The 27,754-nt window shown below is 37.6% G+C and overlaps 1 protein-coding gene and 1 long non-coding RNA gene across 2 annotated transcripts in view; one reads left to right on the plus strand and one right to left on the minus strand.

Moving 5' to 3' along the window:
• Positions 1-4,712, minus strand: part of LOC135224553 (uncharacterized) — a 46,343-nt gene extending 41,631 nt beyond the window's left edge. The window contains exon 1 of the long non-coding RNA XR_010316763.1: positions 4,352-4,712. This is a non-coding gene — a long non-coding RNA (uncharacterized LOC135224553). The remainder of the gene's footprint in view (positions 1-4,351) is intronic.
• On the plus strand, positions 1-26,996 carry LOC135224521 (glutamate receptor ionotropic, delta-2-like). The gene is made up of 10 exons (XM_064263581.1): positions 1-178; positions 1,295-1,522; positions 5,350-5,477; positions 5,917-6,038; positions 8,635-8,860; positions 11,123-11,268; positions 11,861-11,959; positions 14,808-14,974; positions 16,382-16,511; positions 26,869-26,996. Exons 1-10 carry the CDS (start codon positions 36-38, stop codon positions 26,959-26,961), a joined length of 1,482 nt encoding a protein of 493 aa, XP_064119651.1. The 5' UTR covers positions 1-35; the 3' UTR covers positions 26,962-26,996.
• The last annotated feature ends 758 nt before the right edge of the window (positions 26,997-27,754 follow it).

Raw genomic sequence — 27,754 nt, forward strand, 5'->3', positions numbered from 1 at the left:
TGCTGAAGACCCACTTGGTCACGTGGATTTTGCTAATGGAAGGAAGCGACGCCCACGGCAGCGTTGCCATACTTCAAGAGTTTGTCAACGAAGGCACACTAGTAATTATCTTTGTAAAGAATTCTGATGGAGATCTGGTTTACTACCTTCCTTCAGTCGATACGTATGGAATGACTCGGTAAGTAATTCTACTTTTGTTATAAGGCTTCTTCAGAATTTTACACCAGAAATAAACAGTAATATGAAATTAATATAAATGCAAAGTCTCTCTCATCCGTCTACAAGTTTCAATACTGTAGTTATACCATAGACTGCCGTCAGCATTCCAATTATCTCCCATCTTTTTGTCGTAAACTGTGTTGATACTGTTTCCAGAAACAATATCATGTGCAAAATAGACAAAATTGAAATATACTAGATATTCACTCAACATATATACATACATTTTATATATGTATATATATATATATAATATATATATATATATATATATATATGTGTGTGTGTGTGTGTGTGTGTGTGTGTGTGTGTGTGTGTGTGTGTGTGTGTGTGTGTATATATATATATATCTATATATATACATATATATATATATATATATATATATATATATATTACTCATTATGAGATGGTCCCATCAATTTGGGCGTTTCATCTGCCGTGGCACCTATAGTAATGTGAAGGATGAGGTACGTAAAAGTACATTACAAAACGAAGAAATTGTAATTAGAAAATCATATCTTTAGGAAACCTGCTAATAATACGCCCTATTGACACTATTGCAGTTCTACGATATTAGTACAGGTAACACTGATTTTGCACTATTAGAGACGCTACTTATCTTTGTTTTTGGAAGACAATGTCCGATTCGGAGTGACTGACAACCCAAGACAACTTACGCCATACAGTTCATATTTAGGCCTACTTTTTAGATTAATAGATTAGCAGCAAAAGGAGGATGAGATGGTAGTGAGCAAGAGCCCGTGCTGGCATAAAACCAACTCGGCCAACAATTACAAAGGCGTTCTTGTCTGTCTATACGTGTGGTTACTGACAAAGATCGGGTGCAGATAGAGAAATTAAAGAAAATAACGAAAAATGATGGAATAAGAAAAAAGAACAATAAACGCAAGGAAATTTTGACGATTGCCCACGAAATACACTATTACGTGTTTGAGAGAGAGAGAGAGAGAGAGAGAGAGAGAGAGAGAGAGAGAGAGAGAGAGGAGAGAGAGAGCATTCAGTGAAAAAGACCTAAAAGAAAAATTCTGTACCAAATATTTCGATATTGCAGATTCAAGAAGAAAGGCCGGTGGGAGAGCACAAAGGACTTGAAGGAGATATTGTCTTCGGAGCCTCAGGAAACCTATAATCTGAGTGGACGCCATTTAAAGCTGGCCGTCAAGGAATTCCTCTTGGCAATCCAACTGGGCAAACCTAGTCCTCCTGATGGGGGCATCAAGACTATCTCAGGCTTTGACGGAAATCTCATTAACATCGTCAGTTCAGCTCTGAATTTTTCGTAAGTGATTTCCAGCAATCCAAGTTGGTTTAGTCTGGTCTGATGAGTCGACGTGTCGTGAAGAGGATACGGCATAGGCCTATTCTGCACACGCTAATGTTGAATTAATGGACCCTATGGCCTATTAAGGGGAAATAACACCTTTCGCCTAGATCTGTGCCAGTACCACATACCTCTTCATTTTCATATTCGGTCCAGTGTTTGCATTTCTGCTATTTCCCGGGAAGTTCCAGTGGAAAAATATCGAAAAAGTAACAAAATATGTCACCCGCACTACGCATAATGAACCTCCCCCCAACTTGCCGGCACGGGCTCTTGCTCCATGAGCAGCCTGTAAAGAATAGGCTATCCTCTAACATCTAAGACCCTGTTCACACACGGCACACAGAGCACAGGGATGTTCACATGCAACCGCGCTGATTTGTTGGCCGCCGTGGTTTCCGCATCGTGCTAACGGGGCCTTTTTTAAACCTTGAGCAAAGGATAGGTCGCTGCCATGACGTAATGAATTCTATGGCGTCACTATGAGCCAACTGGGGCTCAGCCGATGCCACAACCACTCTGATTGCTCTACACTAATTTTATATATATATATATATATATATATATATATATATATATATATATATATATATATATATATATATATTATATTATATATATATAAGGGAGCTATTTCTCGGTAAAATTGATATCTTCTAAACGATCTGTATTATACCAAATCAGTTGATACTGATGTGATAACCGCACCATGTGGACAGAGAAATCTTAACGGCAAAAATACTGCGATGTATACCCAATCTCTGGGGGGAAAAGTATTTGGAAAATATGCAGTAAAATTTATCGATAGTTCGTTGGTCTTTTAACTAGTCTGTTTGGTGATGGTCTGTCACCGACTACTTTTAATCGTGCAGACATGGAAACTGAATATTTCCGGAAGCATTTTCCCGAAATATAACAGAGTACCAGGACCTTACCCTGAAAAATGCGGAGACGCCATGTCTCAAAAAATAACCACAGAAGTTCCGTGAAAATAGGCTATTTCCCACACCCAGATTACGGTGGAGATACTGGCCTGAAATAACCAAACGCCAACCTAACCTAGCCTAGGGCCAACCCAACCTAACCTAAAAAATAAAATAAAAAATAATTAAAAACGGACCTGGTGCAATAATAGGGTAAAATACCGAATGGCCGGCCTCTACCGTAGTACGACCACCTTCCCGAAAAAATTCTTGTAACGTCCTGTAACCCGAGGCCATTAGAATTCTATTGGCCTTGCTGTAACCCAGGGCCAGGAAGACATTAGTCAAGAGCCGGCGTCCGTCGGATGCAGGCTTATTCGGACCTTGGCTGATTCGGACCAGATTCGGACCTTAATCTTGGCTGATTCGGACCATTTGCTAGGCTGATTCGGACCCATACTAATAATTTTAAATTATAGCAATGGGTATTTCTATATAATCATTCCGCATCGTTCGTCCCCGCGAATACGAAAGCCACCAGGATGGGGCGTCAAATGTATTTCGCTGTGTTTAGTACGAGCCCCTGGGGGTTAATTACAGTTGTCCGAATAAATATTACTTAAAATTCTTTTTCAGGGGGTAAAACTGCATAGAAAAATCGGCCAATCATATGAAGGTCCGAGTAAGCCTGGATAAAGGTTCGAATGAGCCAGTACATGGTCCGAATAAGCCTGTTCCGTCGAAGCAACATCTCGAGACCTCTCTTTCTTCTCGAAAAATGTATTTTCTCCCAAGTCACAAATTAAGGCCATAGTTTCAGATTTTCGGATAGGTGATGGCGCTATGGTAGAAGAGGCCGGCCACTCGAATAAGATATTTCACTTCTGAAATCGCCCATCTTAACCATGAAGAAACAACGTTTCGAGTAAATCTCGTAATATATAAAGTAAAATAAAATTCCAACCTCTGACGGCTTTCCTTAGTTCAGACCGAGAGAAGTCACGACACGACAATACTTTTTATTAGCAAATCTAGACCCTAATTTATTGTTTCTTTGTGGATTTTATTGAGGGATTTTTTTACACGAGACTCACTGTAAAACATTCAGTAGATTAAATGTAAATTCAAGATACTAGGCTATAATAACTTCCTTCCTCTCTATTGCAAACTAAAGCATTCCGTACCGCTTTTTCGGTGCCTTCTAATTACGATGGTGAAACGTTAATGTTTTTAAATTTAACTAACGGTAAAGAAAAAAATATTCGTAATCATGAATACACGACTGCTGTCTCCCGAACCCTGCATTTTACCAGTTTTAAATCATAATTGGTCCTGTATGCTAAACGTACCTAGGCTAACTTTTGCATACCAAGCTACTGCTTTAGACTCAGCACTCACAAGTTACTGATTGGTCTGAACAAGGGTGATGAACTTCGACTTTACGTTTATGAACTATACTCTTCTTTTTTTTTTTCTTATTTTTTCATCTGTCCATCCGCCTGTGGTGTTTGCGTATGGTAACACTGCGTCCCGGGCTTCAGATAGTTGCATTCGGCTTACATTCAACAATAATAACAATATCCTATTTCGAATATTAACAGTGTAAATCGCATACAGTAAATTATTAAAACGCTTTACAGTTGCAAATGTACACCCAGATATCCTTTTATTTACCTAAAACTTACACTTAGCGTAACTATCTAAAGCCCGGGTAGCAGTGTTACCATACCCATACACCACTGGCGGGTGGACAGATGGAAAAAAATAGAGTATAGGTATGCAAAACTCAAATTTTACGTAGCTACTATATCTATGGTACTGTTAAAAACGGTTAGTTAGTTAGTTACTAACCTGAATCACTTACCAGTTGTATTATGTGAAGGATTGTTGACGAGCTCCCTCTCAACTTTATTCTCATAACATAAACAGCCTCCTGCACTGAAGTGACGAGAACAGCAGGAAGACTTGCATTTTCGGATTTATTCTGCAAACACGACGACAGACATGAATACAGATTTCTAACTACCTGGTATTTGTCAGTGGAACACTGTATAACTTAATTTCCCCCTCCTCCCAATCCTGCTCAGACTGTTGCAATCGACATCGAGCACTTTGTCACTGATCAGGAAATACTTGTAATATATTGCAAACAACTAGCGACGGCCACTGTTGGCAGACACTGCCAACCCAAGACGTGGAATGGCACAGGCACACATTGACTTGAGTCGGTACTCGGTAGTCGGTACTCGGTAGGTGCTGAGGCATTATGGGTAAAACAAATTCATAGTGGCTAATCACTAATCATCATTTCGGTTTTAATCCTTGGGGTGCTATTAGAATTTTAGAGTCCTTTTACTTTCCTTCTCTTCTTGTTTTATTTTTGGTGCCCTGTAATATGGCCCATCTGAAGGTCTAAAACTATTCAGAACCCATATAGTTTCCAGGGATCCTGACCTCAGACGCCCCAGAGGCCAGAAGAGTCACCGAGGTTTGCAATTATTTACTGGCCAGTTTGGCACTAAAAACAGTAAACGGCACATGCAGTATATCGACACCCTTCACAAAATTTCCTTTTTGAATAAAGAGGAACCTTTACTAAGCCGGAATGATAATTATTTATGCATATTCATAATTTCTTTAATTTGCACATATTTACGATGTCGATACTGCCTGAATACTGCAATGGTCTCCAATTTTTATTTTCAAATGAGTATCTAACGGCAGATGAAACCCCATCTGGAATATCTCTTTACTTAGAAATATAATCACAATGATGCCAACGCCGCAATAAATTATGCACACAGTTGCAATTGCATGACACACCTTGTTTCTTTTCATTGTTCTGTTTAAATTTTTCCACAGATTCAAAGCGTATATTCCACGCGATAATGTATGGGGAGATCTTTTGCCGGATGGGAACGTTACGGGTATTATTGGAATGGTGGCTAGGCGAGAAGCTGCTCTTGGAATGTCGGCACTGTCATTTTCAGGTAAATTTTCTTCGTCTCTCTTGCTGCGGGGAAGATAATTAATTTATTAGTGTAATTTTTAGCTGCTATCTGATGCTTAAAATCTGTTAGTACTAAGAGGAACGATTCTTTGCGTCGAACCTCAGAAAATATAATTTTCCGTGCGGAGAAGAAACTAAGAGAATCAGAAGAGTAATGTCAACATTTACACGCTGACAGACAAGGAAATCAACATTGGTACTCGTTATCATAAAGAGCAATTTGGTATAAGGATGATGTTGCTACCTACATAATACCCATTCCATAATCAGCAAACCAGCGTCATGGCAATTATGTTAAAACTATTTTTTCAGGCCACGAACAGATGCTAGTCTGGATGGAAGCTTTCATGTTGCATGAATATATATAGGACTATATATATTCATGGACTAACTACTGATTATTTGCTTTATTATTACAGAGACCAGAGAAAGTGTTATAGACTTCACTTGCCCTTACTCGAGTGGCAGATACTTGTTACTGTCAAGGTCTCCAAAGGAAAAGAACAGGGCGGTTGCCATTCTCAGTCCGTTTACGTCCCAGGTATGAAGACAGTTCGTCATATGGCGTTTGCGTAACTCATTTCTGTCTTCCGTTTTGTTACAATCCAACTCAATTTGAAACTTAATTCACCTACGCTCAGCATTCATTGCCACACTCATCCACTCACAACGTAATGAATAACGGAGGCCTTTCACTCGGAATTGCTGCAAATTTATTGCAACTTAACAAACATCCACGTTAACCAACTTATTCGATTTATTTACCGTAATTTGGCGTTACAACAGGTAAGCACATCAACCTACAGTCTGTGTCATTCTCCTCCACCTTCCATGACCAGAAATTTCACCATATCAAAGTCTATTGATTCCGATACTCGAATCAACTGGCTAGTTTGGCACTTTCTCAGTACCTCCCACCATCCTCCCCAACAAAATATCTGGATTATGCAGCCTTTTCATAGGCCTTTATCTCTCAGTTTTCTTCATTGACCATCTCACTGCAATAAAGTCTTGACCATTTTCACATCCTCGCCTCCTGACATTTCTCACTATAGGTCGGTCGTTCATTTGGATATCTTATTCTATTAGCTTTCTGAATGGAAATATATTGTGCTGACTTTGTCTGTCCGACTACTTTGGCTAGCGGGCTGTAAATGGGTAAGTTGATCATCCACCCTCCAATCATCAAACACCAAATTGCAGCCCTCTAGCCTCAGTAGTTTACATTCATATTTTATTTAAGGTTATGTATGGATTTATGCCAGCGGTCCATCCGCATATTCTATCGTTTCTATATTAACCTTGAAGGAACATATAACATTGTACCTAAACAAATATCAACTTCTTTTTAAATAACTTCATTTTGATCCGAAGTATATTTTCTGGTACCATGGCGTTTATTTTATAAATGGAATATGAATTCATGCTCATAATTTATTCTAATTATTTTTGTTACTGTTGTCTCTGCTACTGTTACCAGTTAATGATTGTCTAATATACTAAGTAAATATGTGTTATGAACATGATTACATGCCATACAGTATACAGTTCCTGCAGGGCAGGCGGTGAATAATTAGGAGTTTTCTGATTCAGCACTCTCTGAGCGCGACCTGCCACTTCCGATGCAGATTTAATATTTACAATCTAAAGCCCTGTCCGCACTATTGGGCACTGCCTGACGGCCAAACACTATTCCCATAACCCTTGCCTACTCAACGAACTCTCCTGACCGACCGGGTATGATGCCAGAGCGATGCGATTGTCTGGTAACACTGCTTCAGAAGTGAGAGAAAATATCAACAGCTGGAAGTGCCCGACGGACATGCCCGCTGGTGTGGACAGGCCATTACAGAGAGCGCCTTGGGTACAATCCACTTGGGATGGAAGTGGATTCAGCATGGAACTTTCCAAAAACCCTGACCGGTTACAAATACGGATTTTAAGAAGTCTCTTTACGGGGTCGTGTGTTAACTTATTTAACCGGACTGGCCGATAGGGCAAGTATGTGATCTTTTGTGAAAATGTGTGGCATTGTGGCTGCTGGAGCTATAAGTGATAGACGCAGTAAATCCAAGCTCTTAATTCCCTGTTGAGAAGCTAAGCTGATTGACAGTCAGTGCCTTGCTGCGTATCTTATTATTTCTTTTGTGTCTGTGGATTTTCTTGTCACTGATATGTTTTCGTTAGTGAACTTCTTTTTATAATATCATGGGAAAGATCCCACATTATTTCATGTTGGGTTAATATAAATGTTTTTCTTTTCTTTTATTTTTTTGACAGATGTATCACGGATAGACCATGCACCAAAGTGCCAAACAATAATGCTAAATAGAATGGGAGACTGCTTAGACGTCTGTCTTACTTTGAGTTTTGATTAATGGACTTTTGTATTAATATGGAACATTTAGCGTCAGTGTGTGGGAAACTGAATTTGGTTTTCTCTTTTGTTTTCACTACTGTTTAATTGACGTTTGAGTGGGAGGGGGGGTTAATAACAGGTTTTTCGGTTATTTCCATTTAACCAGTATCACGTTGGGTTTGCAAAATAGAACCTATTTTTGTATCTCAGGTTTGATTTAAACATAGACGTTTCGATGTAGGATTGTATTAGATTTCATGAGAGAGAGGAACGATGTCTGAGAGAAAAAGGCTGATCTTCGGCAGAGTCTGTCAACTTCACAGTTATAGGTGAAATAACCGAAGCCTTTGGGGCATAACACATATACATACAGTCGACACCGGTATCCGTAGGGGGGATGAGTACCACAACCCCCACCCCACCCCTTCAAATAGCTAAAATCCGTGAATACATGACATCGCTCTAAAAATGCTTATAACTGCCTATTTTGACAGTTTAGACACCAAAGAAAAAAAGAAAAAAAAAAGCTTATGCATGAGTATTATAATAGTTTCATCATTAAAAAAATGTATTTAGTCACGAAAATGATATAGAGTAATTAGCAGCAAATATTTCTCAATGAAAAATTTCGCAAACTACGAATTCTCCATGAATAATGTGTATATATGTTCCATAGAAAAATCCGCGAATCCAACTTACGGATTTATTTTTTACATCTACAGGTATTACTTGTTTTCTGCAGACAATCCATCTAATAACAACCTTCTCTCTGAAACAGATTTGGGCTTCTGTTACCTCGACTCTTTTGCTAATGGGACCTGTCGTATACTCAGTCTCGTATCTCTTAAATAAGGTCATGGGAGCTGAGGTGAAGACTGATTTACAGTGGTTTCAGTTTAACATATTTCGAAGTTTCGTCAATCAGGGCAACTCTATGAAGGAAGACGCGTTGCAAATCAGACTTGTCCTTTTATCCTGGTTTTTCTTCTGCTTCATTAACGCAGGTAACTCTGGAGTGTAAACCACACTAGTCTTTAGTTGCAAATGTTACGGTGTAATAAGACCAAGATTTGATTCTAGCTTGAACAGCGAACACATTACATTATTTTTTTAAGCAATCCTGAGAAATTCCGATTCCAATAGACTAGGCATCCAGTGAATTCAAAACCTATTCATTTTTTTCGTTAAAATGAGCTTTGCTTTACTAATAAATAACGATTCACAAGATGTTGCCTCTGCGCAATCACTAAAAAAACAGTAGTAACAAGGAAGGAACATCATACACTATTGGAGACTTCCATCCCTGAAGTTTAAGTAATCCTTTCGTGTCACTGTTATACAATAACACCACAATATAATGCCTGGGAAACTGCTTTTACTGTTATAAATTACAGCCCCGTAACCAGGAAATCTTTGGGAGTGAAGATTTCTACCTTTGTAAAAGCATTTTCACTTGAATATGTAACGTGACCTTCACTATTCATTGATAGCTCTAATTGAAAAATGAGTGTCGTTTTCGAAAATTTTACTTTGTTTGCCACCTTCAGGGAGAAAGCCCTATTGCTGTTTAAAATGGTAACGGATCTACCATTCAACTACATCTGATCAACATACCTTCCTTCTCTGTTCCAAAACTTGAAGGCACTATTAACCAAAAACTTTACTGTTTTAGCCAGGCTTATCTGTACCACTGAATTAACCTCCGAGTAAAATATAGCAAGAAAAGTCTTGAAAGCTGTATCAATCAGAATAGTGCTGTGGTCTTCAGACAAAATTTTGATGATACCTTGCACTACTTTAGAAAAAGTTGAAATTTATTTTATTTGGTTCCTTTAGATGTCCATTTTGATGAAAGCGAGGTTGTACTGTTGAAATTCACTTCTAACTTGGAGATTTAACCTGTTAGATTTTATATCCAGAGAAATCAGTTTGTTTCTATGGTATTTTTACGTTGCATGGAACCAGTGGTTATTCTGCAACCGAACCAACGGCTTTACGTGACTTCCGAACCACGTCGAGAGTGAACGCTATCACCAGAAATACACTTCTCTAACCCCTCAGTGGAACGCCCGAGAATCTAACTCGTGGCCACCGATGTGGCAGGCCAGGACCATACCAATCACGCCACTGAGGCGCTCCAGAGAAATCAGTGAAAATGGAAAACAAATTAAGCTTTCCTTACGTTGGTATCTAACTTTAAACAGAAATGGAATTTACAAAGTGCCTTATAAAAATGGCGTTTTCACATATTTTCAGGGTTTGCGATAATTAACTTAATTTGATATTGATCAAATCAGAAAAATAATATTTAACTAGTCACATATATGCTGAGTTTCTTTATTACTGATTCTTTATGCAAACCGTAAAACAAACTACCATATGATATGCTTTATTCACAATACACTAAAGTTGTACTTGGAAGAGAATGCTCAAAGCAGAAAGTAAATTGAATCAATAATGAACCGACTAGGCACTGGTGTGCAAGAATACAAAATATATCATCAATGAGTCACCTCGCAGAGTAATTGGATGTTTGGTTATCTTCTTCTTTTTTATCAAACAAAATAAATAATTAACACATTGAATGTTTTGAAATAAATAAACAAAGAAAGAATTCCTTACTGTTTAATAAGTTAAACTAGAATTTTAACTTCAGCAAAAAAAAAAAAAAAAAAAAAAAAAAAAAAAAAAAAAAAAACACGTCTAGAAATTCTAACCTCGGTTCACATCATAGTCATCGTCCAAATGTCTGGTGCCAGTTCAAATTTCATGGCAATATGCAAGTCAATGTCAGGATATTTGACGCTGCAAGTAATCATCCGAATAAAACCTCTGTTGAATTATCACAGGCGATCACATAACCTCCTTAGTGGAGGTAATAAGAGTTTGCTATAATATGCTGAAATAAGCTCTAAATGCTAAATAATGCATATTTTACGTGTAGGCAGCAAGAAAAAAAATATAACTACACCCAACAGGCTGGAATTTTCAATGTTTTTCAAGGTAGCCAAAAGTAAAGGGTTTCTTTGCCTTATTTAGAAGTGAATTTCAAAAGTACTGCCTCATTTTTTCTGACAGTACACACCTCAAATAACAATTTAAACCATATTTTGCTTTTGAAGTAGCGCAAGGTATCACCATTTTTAAGTCCCTTTTCAGAGCGAGGCCGCTACTGGAGTTTTAAAGCTTTGAAAGCTGCAATAACTAGACTAAAATTTTGTGAGAGAAAACGATTATCCACCTAAAAATATTGCTCCTCTTTGTAGCCCTGTACTCAAGTATGCTGACAGCTAGCTTGGCCGCCCCTGCTTACGAAACTCCTATAGATTCCCTAGAGGACCTCCCTAGAGCCATCAAGGAAGGATTTACCCTTGGTACTTTGGGAAACAGTAACTATGAATCTTTGTTCAAGGTATGTATACCCTGCAAGCAAAGCCAATACATTTCAGATCGAAGAATTAATTACCCTTAGAGACATAGGTAAAGATAAAATAAGCGATATTTACACATTTGGCTAAAAGACATAGAACAATAATGTGCTTCTCCAACAACCATTGCTCCATCAAGAATCATTACTCAAGTTGTGCCCATAAGTTTGCTGTCTGTGTCTTTCTCTCATATCCTCTCCATCATGCCCAGGCAAAGTGTGGTGCTCACAGATGGAAGATGGCATAATTTGCATGCACAATATAAACAGTGAGGTTCGATGTACCCTTAGTAGCATGAGGAATAGTAATGGTATTTATGACCATTAGTAGTATGCTTTGACACTACTTATTTTTCTTTTCATAAAATGATTATCCTTTCACACATCATCAAAGATAAATCAACCTCTTTTTTTTTTTTTTTTTTTTTTTTGCATGAATAATGGACGTGATCAAATTTATGTCATGTGCATTATATGGGAAATGTATACTTTCACTGAAAATGTTATGATAATTTTGCCTATTTACCAAAGCTAAGCCTAAGTTTTCATCACAGAAAAATTAATCGTGTCTTTGCAGACCGCTACTGGAGGGCTTTTCAAACAGACCTGGGAGCTATTCAATCATAATGACAGATCAAAGAGTTTTGTTGACAACATGGCTGCTGGTGTACAACGGGTCAGTATTTTTATAAACTATTTCCCTGAGAAAATACAGCTTCTCTGATTTTGAAATTTTAGTCTCAACTTTACCAAAATGACAACGATCTTTCTATGAATATCAGTGTAGTAGATGAGGAAACCGCTGATGTTTTTGTGTTTTGAAAGTTATGGGCTCCTGGTGGCGGGATTCTTTAACTGTAGCGAGGCTCGACAACTGAGGGGTGGCCTTCCCTCCTGGCAGTGTTCCCTCCCAGTGCTGGGACTCTTCAGTTTGACAACACTAGACGATCACTCAACGACCTAACCACTCGCTAACTATCCATCCACCACTTATGCCCTCTCTCTCTCTCTCTCTCTCTCTCTCTCTCTCTCTCTCTCTCTCTCTCTCTCTTTCTTCCGATCTCTTTTGGAAAACCACAGACATAAATACATACTACACGATCTTAACAGCAATACAAACATGAAACACAACATATCAACCATACAAAACCACTTAAACTCTTCCAATTATTCCCGACAATTGCAAACAACCCAACTATGCTCTCACTTACTCTCTCTCAAATGCAACACTCAAGAACGTTAACAACCAGATCTCTCCTCCATATTTCCTCCCCTGTTATAATACATTTGACAATGTCTCCTCACACGCTTACAACATCCACACTAAATCGCCTTACGCAACACCCAGGGATGTTCGGATACTGGCTCCCTGGATCTTGTTTGAGGACCCTCATACACTCTCAGTCGCCTCACCATTCACTTCTTCCAAACCACTTTCTTCCAGATTCACATTATCTCCCTCGCTACTGTCCTCCAAAATACCATTCACTATTTCATCTACCTTTCCAACTCTTGCCCGAATATCTCTCGTAACTCCCTTACCTCTCTCTCTCTCTCTCTCTCTCTCTCTCTCTCTCTCTCTCTCTCTCTCTCTCTCTCTCTCTCTTTCTTCCGATCTCTTTTGGAAAACCACAGACATAAATACATACTACACAATCTTAACAGCAATACAAACACGAAACACAACATATCAACCATACAAAAACACTTAAACTCTTCCAATCACTCCCAACAATTGCAAACAACCCAACTATGCTCTCACTTACTCTCTCTCACAAGCAACCCTCGAGAACGTTGTCAAAAGCAACAACCAGATCTCTCCTCTATAATGAGGCTCAAAGAAAGTGGGACGGTCTACCCTCCTGGGTGTGACTCTTCATCTTGGACAAGACTCGAAGAAAGTGTGACATTCTTCCCTCCTGACAGTGACTAGAAGAAAGTGGGATGGTCTTCCCTCCTGGCAGTGACCCCGATGTTGTGACTCTTCATCTTGGACAAGACTCGAAGAAAGTGTGACATTCTTCCCTCCTGACAGTGACTAGAAGAAAGTGGGACGGTCTACCCTCCTGGCAGTGACCCCGATGCTGTGACTCTTCATCTTGGACAAGACTCGAAGAAAGTGTGACATTCTTCCCTCCTGACAGTGACTAGAAGAAAATGGGACGGTCTTCCCTCCTGACAGTGGCCCTGATGTTGCGGCTCTTCTCCTGGGACAAGGTTTGAAGAAAGTGGAACAATCTTTCCTCCTGGCAGTGGCCCTGATGCTGCAACTCTTCACCTGGGATAAGGCTGAAAGTAAGTGGGAAGGTCTTCCTTCCTGGCAGTTTGTCCTGATGCTGCGGCTCTTCTGGGACAAAGAAAGTTGAATGAATTTCCCACCTGGCAGTGGCCCTGATGCTGCAGCTCTTCACCCGGGACAAGGCTCGAAGAAAATGGGACAGTCTTCCTTCCTAGCAATTTGCCCTGATGCTGTGACTCTTCTGGGATGAGGATCGAAGAAAGTTGAACGGACTTTCAACCTGGCAGTGGCCCTTATGCTGCAGCTGAGACAAGGCTCGAAGAAAGTGGGATGCTCCACAGTCCAGGCAGTAGCCCTGATGTTGCAACTTTTCACCTGGGACAAGGCTCGAAGAAAGTGGTATGGTCTTGCTTCTTGGCAGTTACCTTGATGCTGTGGTTCTTCACCTGGGACGAGGCACGAAGAAAGTGAGATGGTCTTCCCTCCTGGTAGTTTGCCATAATATTGCAGCTCTTCACCCGGGATGAGGCTGACAGAAATTGGGGTGGTCTGCCCTTCTGGCAATTTTCCCTGATACTGTGGTTCTTCACCTGGGATGCATTTCAAAGAAATTGGTTCGGTCTTCATCCCTGGCTGTTCACCTAGGACGAGGCTCAAAGAAAGTGGGAATGTCTCCCCTCTTGGCAGTGGTTCTGTTGATGCAGCTCTTAACCTGGTGCATGTGAGATGGTCTTCCTCTGGCAGTGGCCCTAATGCTGCTGTGACTTCACCTGGGACAAGGCTTGAAGAAAATGGGACAGTCTTCCCTCGTGGCAGTCGCCCTGATGCTGTGTTTGTTTGTATGGTTTGTTTTTTTGTATGGTGTTTTTACGTTGCATGGAACCAGCGGTTATTCAGCAACGGGACCAACGGCTTTACGTGACTTCCGAACCACGTCGAGAGTGAACTTCTGTCATCAGAAATACACATCTCTCACCCCTCAATGGAATGGACGAGAATCGAACTCGCGACCACCGAGGTGGGACGCCAACACCATACCAACCACGCCACTGAGGCGCTCCCCTGATGCTGTGGCTTTTCACCTGAGATGAGAATCGAAAACTGTGGGACGTGTTCCCAATGTTTAGGCTCTTCAATCTCAGTGACGCTCTAAATTAACTTCAAAGCACTGCACTCCTTTACCGACTTATTCATTTACTGACTTATTGATCAATTGCTGTTTGCTTATGTAAATTTTTCATGGTTGATTTTACCATTCTCTACTCTGTATTTTACTTCCTTCCAGGTTTTAAAGGAGAAATTTGTGTTCATTACAAGTGATAACTACGCTCGTGCGTTCGTGCAGACGCTGGGAGAGGGGTTGTTTCACCTCAGCAGAGAAAGGCTTTTTCCATCTTACGTCGGGTTTGTTTGCCAGACGGGTTCTCCCATCACAAATCAAATCACTCGTGTGTAAGTTTTCAGTTCCATTTTTGTGAAATAGGGTTGGTGATTATAAGTAATTCAGGAAATAATGTACAAGTACTGTAAAGAAAATTTTAACATTCAGTTGCTCTGACTTGCAAAGTCATCGAGTATCCTAGCCTTACTTATTGGTTTGGGTTGGTTCTAATCTGTTTGAAATACAGGTCATTTTACCATCCCAACTAGTACTGTACCATTGCTTCCAATAACTTTTTTTTTCTAAAGAAAGAAACTTACCAACAAATTAATTATTAAGGTGTTCCATTTCTGAAATAGAAATAAGAAGCCTGATTTCACAAACTTTTATGACTGAACATTTTCTTTGTATAACTTTTCTTGTTTATTAATTAGTTATTTTTATTAAAATTTTATCGTTGTATATAAATAGCTTTGCAACGAACAAGCAAAGAGTAAGAACTTGAAACCATTTCTTGTCTCCAAATGGCAATTGAAGAAAGTGTGACTTCCATTGACGAGAATCTAACTTTGTTCTCTCATCTGGTCCAATGGCGCGTCACAACGTCAGATACACAAGTGACGTGTCCCATGAGAGAGATACCAGTTCATCATCTCAGTGTTACTTAGAGAATAGTGACTCTAGACTTCTACGGGCTGCTCTATGAGCAAAAGCCCGTGCTGGCATAAGGCCAGCTTAATCTCCAACAACAACTCTCTAGATACCGTTAAACCCTTTATGACAGCATATGGCTTTGTTAAAGGGACTGTCTGACCTACCCTACTGAAGATGAAAGATTGCAAGGGATAGGGGATTGGAAAGCATACATGAGAATGGAAAATCAAAGATAGGAAGTAAGGGAAGGGAAGCAATCACCACTTGTTGCCATCGATTAGGCCGTTTCCCATAGCATGGGTTACTGGAAGTGTCGTATACACTACAGACCATTCCCACTGCTTATTTGCAGTTATAACGAAAAACAACGTGTGATACGTTCTAACTCATCCCTGTCTATTGAGTTGAGCCTCTTCCACAAGAGGGGCAAATGCACGGGGGGCAGACACTGTTGCCAATTTTATGGGTGGATGGCAATCGCAAGTGTGGTCCAAGTCATGGGTTCGCCTGCCAGTGCCTATTGCCTGCCTTGGACTGTTGGATCTGGTAACACTTTAAAAGCGAGAGAATGCATGCGAATTCGAGCGCCCTCGTCCTGTCGTTCCCTTTCGTGTGGAAGAGGCTTTACCTGACAATTACTAAATTTCTAAAATGCAAAAGAAAAGAAACAGATAGATATTATAAATGAATGACATATTTAAAAACATAATCACACCATGAACTTCAAAAGCAGTTCTACTTCCTTTTACTCAAGTGAAAAAAAAAAATCGGATTTCTATTTGTACCTCTGTATAGAATGCCGTAAAACAATGTGAATTTTCCAGATTGCTCAGATTGACAGAGTCTGGCGTAACTGAAAAACTTGCTGCCGACGTTTACAGACAACTACCACTGGATCCATCAGCTAGAAAGAACAAGGTCGAGAACTTGTCCATCACCTTAACACACCTCCAGGTGAGTCACGTTTTCCCTCGATATTGGACGACATAAGGCTATGCAATGTTGGATGGACGTGGAAGTTTGACATCAAAGACCTTGGATTAAAATCTTAGCATAAGCTATACTTCTTGAAAATGTATTGCGTAGCATGATAAAACTGAACATTTAAGTTAATTCTGAAATTCACTTTGTGATGTTGAGTTTTGGAGTAAATCAATGCATCACATCCGCAATTTGTCTATTCAAACAGTATTGTCGTCATTTAACATTTGGCAGTAAAGAAAATAATACAAATTAGCATTTAACACATCACAACAAATATAGCCTTATTAATTGGATTCTATTTCAGTTCTAGACTTAATAATGCAGTTGATGGTTCGTAGACCATTACTGTGATGCACCTGTTGAAAATAATAATTCAAGGGCTGCTTTATAAGCAAGAGCCCGTGCCTGCTTCAATCTCAACAATGAGGTTAACATTGCCACTATTTTTTATTGTGTGTTTTGTTAGCTTTTAACCTCTGTTTAATGTGGTGTTCACTGCAATCGATAAATAATATAAGCATATCCTTATGTATACTTTGACGCAATTTATCATTTTTTTCATAATCCTTTGATTTTCAACAATATTTCAATGAAAACTTCATAGAGTGCGGTTAAATGATCCTATTGTGAATATCACCACAGAATTCAGTATCAGCATTTCTCCTATAAAGTTGTGAAAGACTGCAATAATGACGTCACCACCCTCCTTTACGAACGAGTTACATTCCAGTTCTTATCTTGAATTGTTCATCAGTTGATTTTTAACATGTAGTGCTAAATTTTCTCTTACTCGGGGAGTTGTTGTTAGGGCGGGTTAGGTAAGGTCTATGAATAGCTTAAAAGGTCCGAAAAAGGGGTTTTGCTTTGAGTTGAAGATACAGGAATTATTGGATAGGATATTTATGATTTATTTATAAGAATGAAAATGTAAAAAAAAAAATGAGCGTGTTAAACAGTAGAGAAAAAATATTTCTAATACAATATAATGTATTCATTTTAATATTCGTTGATGAAAAGTTATGAATATAATGTTTACAACTTATGTGAGGGGAAAATCTTGCATAAATCACCAGTAAGCTGGAGGTCGAATCACGTCTTGTTTTTAATGTTCACATTCTCAGGTTAACTTGGGGTTCATAGATTATACCATTCTCACTGCATTTCCAAATCAGGCATTATTACAGGAAATTACGTTGAATGCTATACAAAGGTAAAAGCAAAAATCATATTCAAGCAACATTGAAAATTTAGGATAGTGTCTATACTGTTCAATATATATATTATATAGTATATACTGGTTATATATATATTTTATATATATACATATATATACATAAACATATGTATAAACATGTATATATATATATATATATATATATATATATATATATATATATATATATATATTATATTTTATATATTGCTACTTTCAAAATGCATGTTTCCCCTCTTTGAAATGTCTTGTAGATTGTGTAACATTTTTTCAGATTCCTAGATAGCTTAGAATAGGATGTTTTAAAATGTGTGTTCAGATTTCGCATTACGTGTTATAAAAGAATATATATATAACGTAAAAAGAGAGAGATCTCCGTTTGCTTCCCTAATCTGTCAACACGTTTGATAGCGAGCTCGACTCTTGCATTGTCATCAAAACATGTCAATTTTAATTGTCGCCCAGCCTCTGTCTCGATCGAGTAGTGTCTTTCTTTTTTTTTTTAACAGACTCTTCTTATACGCGTATATCTTTGACAAGTCCCACGTGGGAATTGCACATTTTGTATGTGAGATTGCATCAGATTTCAGAACTTTCGAGAAGCTTTCGTGCCAAGAACGTTTTGACATCTGCTCTCTCCCGTTTCCGTAAAGGAAGAGATTTCATTCTATCTTAAGACCTCGAGGCATTAACATCTTGCTCTTGCTCTCTCTCTCTCTCTCTCTCATTCGACATCATTGAGATTATATTAACGTAACGTAAATTGGTCACTCGTAACTTGTGAGAATTTCATATTTGATATTTCTTAGAGTTTATTTAGTATTATTTAATTTCTTTTGTGGAATCTGAACAGACATTATTTCGTAACGGCGATTGGTTTTTGTGAAATTGTGTAAGACAAGACTGCAGCAGAGAAAGAAGTTGGTATACCAAAAAGGTAAAGTGTTATATTTTTATTAGTTGCAACTAATAACAGTTAGGAACTGTGTTTAACTAATAACTAAAAGTTAATCAGAAAAGTGTTTGGTTAACTAATAACTAATAACGGTTAGGTAATAACTAATAACGGATAGGAACTGTGGTTAACTAATAACTAATAACAGGTGTTTACGAAGGTTTGGTAAAAACTGATGTTTTGAGTGAAAACATTTACACTTTTATACATTGCTGATTTTTTTGTGTTTGTGATTGTTCCATTGTTTGTGCACTATTTCATTTTCTTATTGAAGTGTGTCTTTTTATTTTATATTTTCATTTGCATTCACAATATAATTGACTTAGTTATTTTCATTGCTTTATCATTGCACATTTAAGTAAATTTAACACTTGTGAATTAATTTGCATTTACTTAGAATTCTTTTCAAGATTTATTATTGTTTAGCACTTGTGAATTAAATTTAAGTTTTCAATTATTGCCTAACACTTTTGAATTTCAATTGAATTAATTTTCTTGAATTTTGTGATAAATTAATTTTAATTTAATTTTACTTAATTTGATTCAAGAATTAATTAAACTTTACTTTGTTTTCAAGTAACAGTAATTTTCCCTGACATTGTGAATTTCACTTATAAATTTTGAATTTAATAATAAATTTTTGTATTTAAAATTTGTATAAGTGTTTTCTTTATCTTACACCAGTATAAGTATATTTAATTATGATTATATTTATGTTAGGTAGAAACATAGAGTGGTAATTGATTTGCTTTCCTTCAATTTATTTGAAGTGACTTAGAACCAGGGAAGTAATTAGACTTCTGAAATCAGGGAAATACTTAGAGTTTGAAAGTTGTTGATGGAGTGATGCCCTTTGATTAATTTAATGACTTACTAGATTACCTCACACCTGTTTTGATGAACTTAGTCTGATTTTCTGCAATACTGGTAAGTGTTAAGGGATCACTGTTGCCTTTAGAGTATTCAGTCGTTTAAACGTGTTATGAGGGTTCAGGTGTCTGGCTTTTTGTGAGGTAATATTTGATGCATGGTAACCAGATACTTGGCACTTCGTAACATTGTTTAATGGTGCCCAGAGACCCGGGAAAGCAGATTTCATTATCACTCTAGAATATACTGGTGGTGTTAGGAATATATTTTGTTAGGAGAGTCCATATAATTTTGTTTTGCATTTATTGTATTGAATTGTAAGTTGATAACTTAGAGGAAAATAGCTCAGTTCAATGTTCAGGAATTTTTAGCAGCCCCCTCCATCCAAGTTTTGTCTGAAACCACTCTGTCTAAAGCACAGTGGAGCGCTTTAGCAGAGGCATGTGGTGGTTATGTGTCTACTAGTATGGTAAAGGCACAAATAAGATGTATTGCTATGGAATCATTGATAAACTCTGGTAGAATAACTGATGAAGATGAGTTAGAATTGGCTCAAGAGTTGTTGAACGTAGCACGTGCTGATCTCATAAATAAGCAAGCAGAAAAGAAAGAGAAAAGTGATGCAGAGTTAGAGCTTAGACGCATTGAAGCAGAAGAGAATTTGATTAAGCTAAAAATGCAAGCTGAAAGAGAAAGAATAGACAGGGAAAAACAAGAAAGAAGAGAAAGAGAAGAAGAAAAAGCAGCAGAAGAGGAAAGAGAAATTGCAAGACATGAAAGGGAAATGGAATTAATAAGAGCTAGATCCACATTACCTGTAACACCGTCTAACCCTAACCAAGGTAATCAAGACCCTGTATTTGATGTAGTGAGAGTACAGAAGTTAATCCCTAAGTTTACTGAAGAAGCTCCAGATGAGTTTTTTGATCACTTTGAGAAAGTGGCTTCAGGTATGGGATGGCCAGAGGATAAATGGTCAGTTTTGCTACAAAGTGTCTTAATTGGTAAAGGGAGAAGTGCTTATCTAGCCTTAACAGCTGATCAGTGTAAAGACTACAAGGTACATAAACACAGTGTGCTACAAGTTTACCAGATGACCCCAGAGTACTATAATGAGAGATTCAGAAATTTGAGAAAAGATGAGAAGGGAACATTCTTAGATTATGCTTAAGAAGTGAGAAGGTGTTTCAAACGTTGGGTAGAAGCTGAAAAGTTAAAACTTTTGATGAGTTAGAAGAGTTACTTGTTCTTGAACAGTATCTTAAGGGAATTCCTAAACATATAAGAGCTTATTTAAGAGAGAGAGAAGTGAAGAAACTTGACAAAGCTGCTACCCTTAGTGAAGATTACAATATAATCAGTAGTAAACGTAATTACAATGTCAAGTACCAGAGTCAACAACGCCCAGGTTTTAAGTCTTATCCAAATAACAGGAACAAATTTAATGGGAAACCTACCAGTGATACTATTAAGAGTACACAAGGTAATACACCTCAGCAAACTAATGTGAAATCCTCATCCAGTTTTTCAAGACAGTTACAGAAACCTAATGTTGTCTGTTTCAAGTGTGGAAGAGTAGGACACTACAGTCAAGAGTGTTACCGGAAAAAACAGCAGTCAAAGCCAGTTGGTCAAGTTGTAAAAGGTGACCAGGTGAAACAAACTACGAAGTTCAGTGTGGGAAAGAATCAGACTCCAGAGAAGAATGAAACTAAACAAGCTGAATGTTTAGCAACCAGTGGAAATGTTACCTCAAGCAGTGAGTGGCTAAGCAGTGTGGAGGCTTTTAAGCCATATATCTATGAGGGTATGTTGTCAACTCAAGAAGGAAGTATGCAGGTACCAGTCAAGATATTATGTGATACAGGGAGTAACCATAGTGTGGTAGTACGTGGTTCTCACCCTCAGTTGGAGAAGAGTCTCACAGGAGATTCAGTTATTTTGAAGGGTATAGGAGGAGAGGAAGTCACTCCTATATGCCGCTTACACCTGTCATGTGAATTGGAGACAGGGAATGTTGATTTTGCTGTAAAGGACTCACTGGCTGTAAAAGGTATTCATGTTCTGTTGGGGAATGAAATTGGTGGTGTGCCATTTATTCCTTGTCCTGTAGTGACAGACAAACCATTGAGGATTAGTCCTACAGTAGAGTTGGAGAAGAATAACCCCCACCATGTTTCTAGTTGTGTAACTACCAGAAGTATGAAGAGGACTACGACTGTAAGTGAAGAAACTGAGGATTTACACACCCAAGAAGGATCAAGTGAAGGATCTTTGTGCTTAGAAGAATTGTTCCAGGGAAGTGAAGTTTCCCATAGTGCTGACCAAGAAGAGATTTCCCAAGAAGATGAAGAAGACGACGTCGACGAAGAAGAAGAACCTGATGTTCCTGAAGAGACTCCGAGTAGTCAAAGTGTTACTGAAGACAGTAGTGAAACTACAGTAGCTGAGTTAGCAGATATTGAGAATTCAACCCTTGAAGTTGGTCAAGTGACAAGAGAGAAGCTGATGGACTAGCAGAAGAAGGATGCATCGTTAACTGATTTGTTCTTCAGAGTTGTTGATCAAGAAGAGATGCAACAAACTCCTACCTGTTACTATCTGAAGGAAGGTTTGCTGATGAGGAAGTATAGACCTACAGATATACCAGGAGATGCTGTATGGGGCGAATATCATCAAATTTTGATTCCATATCCATTGAGAAAGCAAGTGGTTGCAGTAGCTCATGAGTCTGGACATATGGGAATCAGGAAGACTGTGGAGAAGATCATGGAATATTTTTTCTGGCCTGGACTTCACAGAGATGTTAGCAGGTTTTGTCATGAGTGTCATACCTGCCAGATAGCTGGAAAACCGAATGAAACCATCAAGAAAGCCCCCCTACAACCTATAGAAGTTAGAGGAGAACCCTTTAGCAAAGTGATTATAGATATGGTTGGACCATTGCCGAAGACAAAGAAAGGAAATGAGTATTTGTTGACATTAATGTGTCCTGTGACAAGGTATCCAGAAGCAATCCCTGTTAGAAACATATCTGCCAAGATAGTTGCTGAAAAACTTGTGGAGTTTTTCTCAAAGTTTGGTATACCAGAAATAGTACAAAGTGACAGAGGAACAAACTTTACTTCAAAGTTATTCCAGGATGTGATGAATTTGTTAGGAGTGAAACAACAGTTATCAACTGCCTATCATCCAGAAACTCAAGCTGCCTTGGAAAGGTTCCACCAGACATTGAAAAGTATGCTGACAAAGTATTGTTCTGAGTCAGGAAGAGAATGGGATGTTGGTTTACCATTAATGTTGTTTGAAGTTAGGAGCGCTTATCAAGAAAGTATGGGATGTTCACCTAATGAGATGATTTTTGGAAGAGAAGTGAGAGGACCTTTGAAGATTCTTGCAGAAAATTGGGAAGAAAATCAAAGAGGAAAGCCAAGGAGAGTATGTGAAGAACTTAAGGAAAAGGTTGAAAGAGATTAGAAAATTCTCTTTAGAAAACTTGAAAATGAGTCAAGAGAAACTGAAAAGGAGATTTGATGCTAAGGCTAAGCTAAGAAGTTTTAGTGTTGGTCAACAAGTGTTAGTGTTCTTACCTGTCAAGAGATTTCCCCTCACTTATAAATTTCAAGGTCCTTACAAGATAATACAGAAGTTAAGTGATAGAACTTATGTGATTGAAACACCAGAAAGAAGAAGAAGACAAAGGAAAATACATGTGAACCTCTTGAAACCTTATTTCTCAGAAACTAAAACTGAAACTGTGTCAGTAACCCAGACAACTTTATCTACAGAAGACGATGATGGCTACGAATTGGGAGCTGCAAGCAAGATGAATAATTCTTCAATTTTGGAAAATTTGGAGGATAAACTGAAACATCTGAGTGTTGAACAAGGTGAAGACTTAAGTGAAGTAATTAGAAGTTTTCCAGAAATTTTTTCAGATGTGCCTAGACGTACTGATCTGACCAAGCATCAAATCAAGATTCAAGAAGATAGAAAATCTTTCAAGCAAAGAGCCTATCGCTTATCACCATATCATCAAGATGTTTTGAAGAAAGAAGTTGAGTATTTGCTGCAACATGGATTAGCAGAAACCAGTTCAAGTCACTTCAGTTCTCCATGTGTGTTAGTGAAGAAGCCAGATGGTTCCTTTAGGATGTGTACTGATTATAGAAAGCTGAATTCTATCAGTGTGGCTGATAATTATCCTTTGCCTCTTATAGATCAGTTACTTGATAATATTGGGCAAGCCAAGTTTGTTTCCAAGATAGACTTGTTGAAAGGATATTAACAAATTCCCTTAGATGAGAATGCAAAGTTGCTGTCAGCTTTTATTACTCCATTTGGACTGTATCAGTATACTGTTCTGCCGTTTGGTCTGATGAATGCACCTGCAACATTTCAACGAGTGATGGATCAACTGCTAGGATCAATAGAAGGAGTAGGTGTATACCTAGATGACATCGTTATTTACTCTACAACGTGGGAAGAACATCTGAAGATTCTTAAGAAAGTTTTCAAGAAACTACAAGAAGCAGGATTAACAGTCAACTTAGAGCAGAGTGAGTTTGGAAAGGCAACTGTACAGTATCTTGGGTTTGAAGTTGGGAAAGGCCTTCTTGCTCCAGTAAATGCTAATGTAGAAGGTATCCGTAAGGCTACCCCACCTACTACCAGGAAACAGCTACAGAGATTTTTGGGGATGGCTGGTTTCTATCGTCGTTTTTGCCCAAATTTCTCAGCCGTAGTAGCTCCCTTGACAGACTTGACTAGTCCCAAAGCTAAATTTATTTGGACTCCAGAGTGTCAAGAATCCTTTGAGAAGGTAAAAGCCATTTTAACTTCAAGACCAGTACTTCAAGCTCCAGACTTTGACAAGAAATTTGTGATACAAGTTGATGCGTCAGACTGTGGCGTTGGAGCTGTTCTACTTCAAGAAGATGAAAATAATATCTACCATCCTGTGTGTTTCATGTCTACAAAACTGAAAAAACATCAGAAAGTATACTCGACAATTGAGAAGGAAACTTTAGCCTTAATCACTGCATTAAAAAAATTTGAAGTGTATGTGAATAGACCTAGGAATGAAGAAATTTTAGTGTTGTCTGATCACAATCCACTATCCTTTATCCAGAGAATGAAAAATCACAATCAAAGACTGACCAGGTGGTCTTTGTGCCTGCAACAGTATAACTTAAGAGTGCAGCACATTAGTGGCAAAAACAATGTAGTTGCTGATTATTTATCTCGTTGCGAATCGTTGGATTCAACACCGCGATAAAAAATCTTCTGGGGGGAGGTATATTATATATTGCTACTTTCAAAATGCATGTTTCCCCTCTTTGAAATGTCTTGTAGATTGTGTAACATTTTTTCAGATTCCTAGATAGCTTAGAATAGGATGTTTTAAATGTGTGTTCAGATTTCGCATTACGTGTTATAAAAGAATATATATATAACGTAAAAAGAGAGAGATCTCCGTTTGCTTCCCTAATCTGTCAACACGTTTGATAGCGAGCTCGACTCTTGCGTTGTCATCAAAACATCAAAACATATCAATTTTAATTGTCGCCCAGCCTCCGTCTCGATCGAGTAGTGTCTTTCTTTTTTTTTTAACAGACTCGTCTTGTACGCGTATATCTTTGTCAAGTCCCACGTGGGAATTGCACATTTTGTATGTGAGATTGCATCAGATTTCAGAACTTTCGAGAAGCTTTCGTGCCAAGAACGTTTTGACATCTGCTCTCTCCCGTTTCCGTAAAGGAAGAGATTTCATTCTATCTTAAGACCTCGAGGCATTAACATCTTGCTCTTGCTCTCTCTCTCTCTCTCTCATTCGACATCATTGAGATTATATTAACGTAACGTAAATTGGTCACTCGTAACTTGTGAGAATTTCATATTTGATATTTCTTAGAGTTTATTTAGTATTATTTAATTTCTTTTGTGGAATCTGAACAGACATTATTTCGTAACGGCGATTGGTTTTTGTGAAATTGTGTAAGACAAGACTGCAGCAGAGAAAGAAGTTGGTATACCAAAAAGGTAAAGTGTTATATTTTTATTAGTTGCAACTAATAACAGTTAGGAACTGTGTTTAACTAATAACTAAAAGTTAATCAGAAAAGTGTTTGGTTAACTAATAACTAATAACGGTTAGGTAATAACTAATAACGGATAGGAACTGTGGTTAACTAATAACTAATAACAGGTGTTTACGAAGGTTTGGTAAAAACTGATGTTTTGAATGAAAACATTTACACTTTTATACATTGCTGATTTTTTTTGTGTTTGTGATTGTTCCATTGTTTGTGCACTATTTCGTTTTCTTATTAAAGAGTGTCTTTTTATTTTATATTTTCATTTCCATTCACAATTTAATTGACTTAGTTATTTTCATTGCTTTATCATTGCACATTTAATTAAATTTAACACTTGTGAATTAATTTGCATTTACTTAGAATTCTTTTCAAGATTTATTATTGTTTAGCACTTGTGAATTAAATTCAAGTTTTCAATTATTGCCTAACACTTTTGAATTTCAATTGAATTAATTTTCTTGAATTTTGTGATAAATTAATTTTAATTTAATTTTACTTAATTTGATTCAAGAATTAATTATACTTTACTTTGTTTTCAAGTAACAGTAATTTTCCCTGACATTGTGAATTTCACTTATAAATTTTGAATTTAATAATAAATTTTTGTATTTAAAATTTGTATAAGTGTTTTCTTTATCTTACACCAGTATAAGTATATTTAATTATGATTATATTTATGTTAGGTAGAAACATAGAGTGGTAATTGATTTGCTTTCCTTCAATTTATTTGAAGTGACTTAGAACCAGGGAAGTAATTAGACTTCTGAAATCAGGGAAATACTTAGAGTTTGAAAGTTGTTGATGGAGTGATGCCCTTTGATTAATTTAATGACTTACTAGATTACCTCACACCTGTTTTGATGAACTTAGTCTGATTTTCTGCAATACTGGTAAGTGCTAAGGGATCACTGTTGCCTTTAGAGTATTCAGTCGTTTAAACGTGTTATGAGGGTTCAGGTATCTGGCTTTTTGTGAGGTAATATTTGATTCATGGTAACCAGATACTTGGCACTTCGTAACAATATATATATATATATATATATATATATATATATATATATATATATACACTGTAGTGTACTGATGCATACACACATACGATAAATGTATAAAAAAAACGCAATAGTTAGTTATCGAATACAATAAAGTAAAACAGAATGCCATCGACGCTCATCTTTCTATTAATTTCAGGCTGCATTTTATATGATAACCCTGGGATCAGTGGTATCCGCCCTGGCCTTCGTATTGGAGAGGTTCACGTTCAGTGGTATTGCCACAGCCTAAAATCAGCTTATTAATTCTATACTAAGATCTGTAACCCAAAATAAAACTGTAAAACAAAAAACATTTTATCCTATGTCTTTTACTTTCTAGCCACCAAAACATTTGAGACTATTTTAGCTGACATGTCATATAACTAAATTCCCTCTAGAGAATAGAACTGAGCAGGAATAATATATTCAATTATATATATATATATATATATATATATATATATATATATATATATATATATATATATATATATGCTGCTTGTATGGTGTTTTTACGTTCCATAGAACAACCAGTGGTTATTCAGCAACGGGACCAACGGTTTTACGTGACTTCGGAACCACTTACTTCGAGAGTGAACTTCTATCACCAGAAATACACATCTCAATGGAATGCCCGAGAATCGAACTCGCAGCCACCGAGGTGGTACGCCAACAACATACCGACCACGCCATTGAGGCGCTCACGCGTGCTCTCTCTCTCTCTCTCTCTCTTCTCTCGTCTCTCTCTCTCTCTCTCTCTCTCTCTTAATATATATATATATATATATATATATATATGTATATAAAATAATCCTTCAGTTATCCGAATTAACGGCAAAATCCGAATAATGGAGAATTAAAACATCTATGAGTGTTTAAGGGCAACTCTGTACTACGCTTCCTCACCTAATTTTGTCAAGAACTGGGACCATAAAGGTCACTCAGTATGATACAGAATGAATTAAGATTAAATTTTTAAAAATTCACCATGGGAAATGCTTTCATACTAGAACGCACACAAACGCAGTAACTACATTTACTCA

Source organism: Macrobrachium nipponense, chromosome 20 (genome assembly GCF_015104395.2).
Source record: "Macrobrachium nipponense isolate FS-2020 chromosome 20, ASM1510439v2, whole genome shotgun sequence".
Classification (NCBI taxonomy): Eukaryota; Metazoa; Arthropoda; class Malacostraca; order Decapoda; family Palaemonidae; genus Macrobrachium; species Macrobrachium nipponense.